The sequence below is a fragment of the Punica granatum genome, chromosome 3, assembly GCF_007655135.1.
Source record: "Punica granatum isolate Tunisia-2019 chromosome 3, ASM765513v2, whole genome shotgun sequence".
In the NCBI taxonomy this organism is placed as follows: Eukaryota; Viridiplantae; Streptophyta; class Magnoliopsida; order Myrtales; family Lythraceae; genus Punica; species Punica granatum.
Window position 1 is genome coordinate 35847589 of NC_045129.1, and position 4850 is coordinate 35852438.

General features: G+C 44.0%; 1 protein-coding gene across 1 annotated transcript; it reads left to right on the top strand.

Moving 5' to 3' along the window:
* The first annotated feature begins 1437 nt into the window (after window positions 1-1437).
* On the top strand, window positions 1438-4539 carry LOC116198911 (cysteine-rich receptor-like protein kinase 3). The gene is made up of 8 exons (XM_031529181.1): window positions 1438-1966; window positions 2224-2618; window positions 2711-2818; window positions 2890-3029; window positions 3105-3315; window positions 3410-3644; window positions 3728-3872; window positions 4011-4539. Exons 1-8 carry the CDS (start codon window positions 1593-1595, stop codon window positions 4341-4343), a joined length of 1941 nt encoding a protein of 646 aa, XP_031385041.1. The 5' UTR covers window positions 1438-1592; the 3' UTR covers window positions 4344-4539.
* Window positions 4540-4850: the final 311 nt, after the last annotated feature.

Consider the following 4850-nt stretch of genomic DNA (forward strand, 5'->3'; position numbering starts at 1 on the left):
GACCAATCTTTTTTTCTTTTCTTTTTTTTGGGATACGGTCTTGTCATCATGACAAATCGGTAGAATCTCCGCAAATAATTTTCTTATTAGAATCAAACATCAAAGCATTTTTTGGCCAAATTTCTCACAGGGTACTACCATTGGTGCATCGTGATTATCAATAATAGCTCGAATTGGAAATAGAGGGGATGCTTCTTGGTATTGCAAGGGCAAGATATAGCAAAGAGTAAAGAATAAGGTAAAAGACAAAGACAAAGGTGACTATTGTAACGCGAGGTTAGGCGGAAATACATATGAACCTTTGGGATTTTTTAAAATTTACTTATAGGCTTACAGCTATAACAAGTCCACTTAAAGCCATGGAATTGTGAAATGGAGGGGATGACCGTCAAATCTGTTCATTTGATGCAAACCCACCACCGCTTCATGTGAGGTCGTTACTCTTAGTCTCACCAGATGTTCTCTTCCCTCCTCTTTGTAAATTGTTCTATTATTGGCTGAGATTAACCCTTGTCATTATATAGATTTGATCCTACCACGAGCTACTTCCGACCAGTGAGTTTCGAACTCCAGTGGGCAAACAATATGAGCTTAGTTTGCGGTTGAAATTAATCCTTCGTATAAATGGAAGGGGGGCCATCTTCAATATATTTTCCAACGGACACAGCCAAAGAAACCTCCAGTGACGCCAAAGTCATACGGAAATGTTGACTTTCTAAGTCAACTCCACACCTTCAGACGGGGACCCACATAAGCCTGTGTCCCGTGGACCCCCCATCCTGTTCCAATATCTATCCTGTCCTCGAATGAAAGTTGAAACGCACCCCTCCACCCACTTGTAACAGTAAAATTACGTGTTGCCCCCCTCAAGTTTTGTCTCGTGGACCACTTCTAATCCTTGTCAGGAGGTGTCATCTGTATTATGTACATATTGGCTTCGCCATCTTTATTTTCATTTACGTTGCCGATTTGCGTTTCTAAGCACACATTTTCGTCCCGTATCTACGCCTAAAGGAAGACTGTTCTAATCATTTTCAAAATCAACTGCAGCATATTATTTTTATCGAAAAATAAGCGATATAAATAATGTCATGGTAAGATCTAATTTTGTGAAACTTGAAAGTCGATATTAGGAGAATGGTGTGAAGCAGGACTCCGGACAATTGGGCGGTATCCCGACGGCATGAAAGATCCCAAGGCCCATCCTGAACTTAATCCTACAAAAGTAGTAGGCACGGCTAAAATCTTTCGGGGATAAAGTGGTGCAAACAGAACTTCATGGATGAAAATGCAAATTTTTGCTTTCCCGTAGAACCGTATCTTTACGTCTGCGAGGCGCATGACAGTCAACCCCGGGTCGACTTAAACCAACGGCCCACGCCCATCCCTCGCCATTCTCAGAGTCAAATCATTCTCTCCGCGTCATTTCTTCCTCAGTATTCCATTTCGTTAATAAAACAAAGCAGTGGAAATGAAACAACGCTTCAAGCCTCTGTTTCCCATCAACGAACAATTGACAGAGCTGCCGGACAGCCCTTCTAGTCCCATAAATCTCCTTCCTTTCGCGTCATTCCGGGCGGTCCTTTCCTCCGATGGGTCCTTCAGTATTTTCAGTCCTTGGAGTGTTAATCTATGTGTCGGTTTTACTGAGCTCTTCCCTCGCCGACCCGAGGACCACACAGGTGACCCGGATATGCACCAACAGGACAGCTCTTGCTGCCAACCGCGTCACTTTCGTGGCCAACTTTGTTGCAGCGATGGATGGACTCACCCGTCAGCTCTTTGCCCAGGGATACGGTTCGGTGGTGACTGGGAGCGGGAGCAATATGGTCTACGCGTTCGGAGAGTGCATGAGGGACCTCTCGCAGACCGACTGCGACCTCTGCTTCGCTCAGTGCAAGATTCAGATCCCCCGGTGCTTCCCCTTTCAGCTGGGCACTCGTGCCGGTCGAATATTATATGATGGGTAACAATGTCAAGCTCAGTTCCATATAACAGTTAGTGATGGAAATTGAAATTATGATGTTGATGGGTTGTAGCACATTAGATGAATAGCTTGCGTGATCTTTCCGACATCCTTGTCTCGGTTATGAAAATCTGATATTGAATCCATATTCTACTTTAATGATAAGGCTCGACCGGTAGGATGAATTAATCTGCATGGTACATGGCGATATGTATATTTACTTATTAACATCTCTATCGGGATGCAACTTTTGATAGGTGTTATCTTCGGTATGATGACTATAACTTCTTCAACGAGAGCCTGGGTCCAGTTGATTCCACCATTTGTGCAACTGAACAGTTCAGCGGGAATACTACCGTCTTTGAGGATTACGTGACAGAGCTGGGAAAGAATTTGACCTTGGAAGCTCCCAAGAAAGACGGGTTCTTTGTTGGGTCAGTGACTGGAGGGAACACATCAGTTTACGGTTTGGCTCAGTGCTGGAAATTCACGAATGACTGCAGGAAGTGCTTAAATGATTCGTTCTCGAGGATCGCTTCTTGCCCGCCGAGAAGAGAGGGGAGGGCTATCAACGCCGGGTGTTACCTGAGGTACTCCACGGAGAAGTTTTATTACAATAACACCGTCACTGCTGCAGCTGGAAGAAACACAGGCAAGTAAAATCTTCTTCCAAGATCAAGTCCTCCAATTTCTTCGGTTTATATTTGAATTCATTTGAAAAGCGAGCACTTTTCTGTATGTCAGGACGCCGATTGGCTATTATTGTCGCAACAACATCCTCGGCCTTTGCGCTCCTTCTGATTGTTGCCGTAGCGGGAATCGTGAGGAGAAAAGTTTCGGAAAAGAGAAGAGGTAATATTGGAATATGAAATATTAAGCAAACATCACATTGCATGTTGCTAACGTGACTTGCTTTCGCCCAGAGAGGAGGCTGCTTGGCCTTTTAGCGAACACCGTGAACAAGTCCAAGCTTAACTTTTCATACGAAACTCTCGAGAAAGCTACGAACTACTTCGACTGCTCCAACAAACTGGGCCAGGGTGGATCTGGTTCTGTGTACAAAGTAAATCTCCTGCTACCCTTCTCTTCCGCAGATTAATGGCTTGATTCCAAGGAAGTTGTTATCTTTTCTGAACAGGGAATATTGCCGAACGGGAAGCCCATTGCAATCAAGAGGCTCGTGTTTAATACGAGACAGTGGGTCGAACATTTCTTTAATGAAGTCAACTTGATCAGTGGCATTCATCACAAGAATCTCGTCGGCCTGTTGGGCTGCAGCATCACTGGTCCTGAGAGCCTTCTTGTCTACGAATATATCCCGAACTTGAGCCTCCTTGATCACCTTTTTGGTTGTTCTCTCATCTTAGGATTTCTAGCCTTGCCTTCTTCAGTTACTCTAGAAGCATTTTAAACAGAAGGATTGGATTACTTTCTTTTCTGCAGTGAATAAGGACGTCGAACCATTGAATTGGGAGACGAGGAGCAAGATCGTTCTGGGCACAGCAGAAGGATTGGCATATCTCCATGAGGAGTCCAGCTTACGGATCATTCACAGAGACATCAAACTCAGCAATGTTCTGCTCGATGATGATTTCGCGCCTAAAATTGCCGATTTTGGCCTTGCGCGATTATTTCCCGAAGACAAAACTCACATATCCACTGCCATTGCCGGAACATTGTAAGTAGAATGAATCTTCCCTTCACCATCATTTTGTCAGGAACGCATTTAATAAGAGCCAAGTGCACTTCAATTTTTTGCAGAGGCTACATGGCTCCAGAATATGTAGTCCGTGGCAAGTTGACCGAGAAGGCAGATGTCTATAGCTACGGAGTTCTTGTGATCGAAGTCATCACCGGGAAGAGAAATAACTCATTTTTCCAGAAATCTTTCTCCATCTTACAAACGGTAAAACTGTTTTATTTAATGAGGAAAACGCAAAAACCGAAACCAAGCTTGGATCCAATAAAAAGGAGATCATCAATCCAACAGCAACTGTCCACTTTTGGTTTCAAAGTCACATTGGAAACATTTCCTGCCTTGTAGGTCTGGGACATGTATTCAAGCGGAAGATTGTGTGAAGCAGTCGATCCAGTTCTAAAAGGCAAGTTCCGAGGAGAGGACGTATCTAGAATCCTTCAAATCGCTCTCCTCTGTGTGCAAGCCTCTGCAGATCTTCGGCCAAGAATGTCGATGGTCGTGAAAATGCTATCTGATGATTGTGACATCCCTTCACCAACACAACCGCCCTTCTTAAGTTCCAGTCATTCCGCATCAACTGAGAGACAGCGGTCAGTTATCAGCGGTAATTTCCAGCCTGAATCGGACTCCCATTCTTCAGGCAACACGAAGACCGAGAGCTTCATCGGGCCTAGATAGAGCATCATACTGAAGAAGTCCTTTCGGTGAGGTGGATGATAATGCCAAACCTTCAATCCTCACTCGATCCCAAGTTCACATTTGACTCCGTTATGTTTCAGCGGACCAGGACATGTCCAGAATTATTCTCCCATACATGTTCAATGTACACAGGTCATTTTCACTAGAACGATTACGACTGTATGAGTTTGGTGAACAGAAGAGGCAAGCTGCGGTGCCGATCCGACGAGTACAATTCGTATTGATGATTGTTGGCATGTTGGTGGTAGGTCAGCCAACAGAGTTATTGACTAGTTGGTCATCATTATATGAATATCAATTGACTAATTATTCAATGTTCGACATCGACTATTTGTCGGGACAAAATATTTGACTCGGATCCATTGGTTTGAAAGATTTACCGGACAACAAAGGAATCGCCATCAGCCAATCTGAAAGTCGGAAATTCGCAAATTAAACATGATGGTATAGGTAGATCGCTGAGGCATTGAGATATATTATTATGGA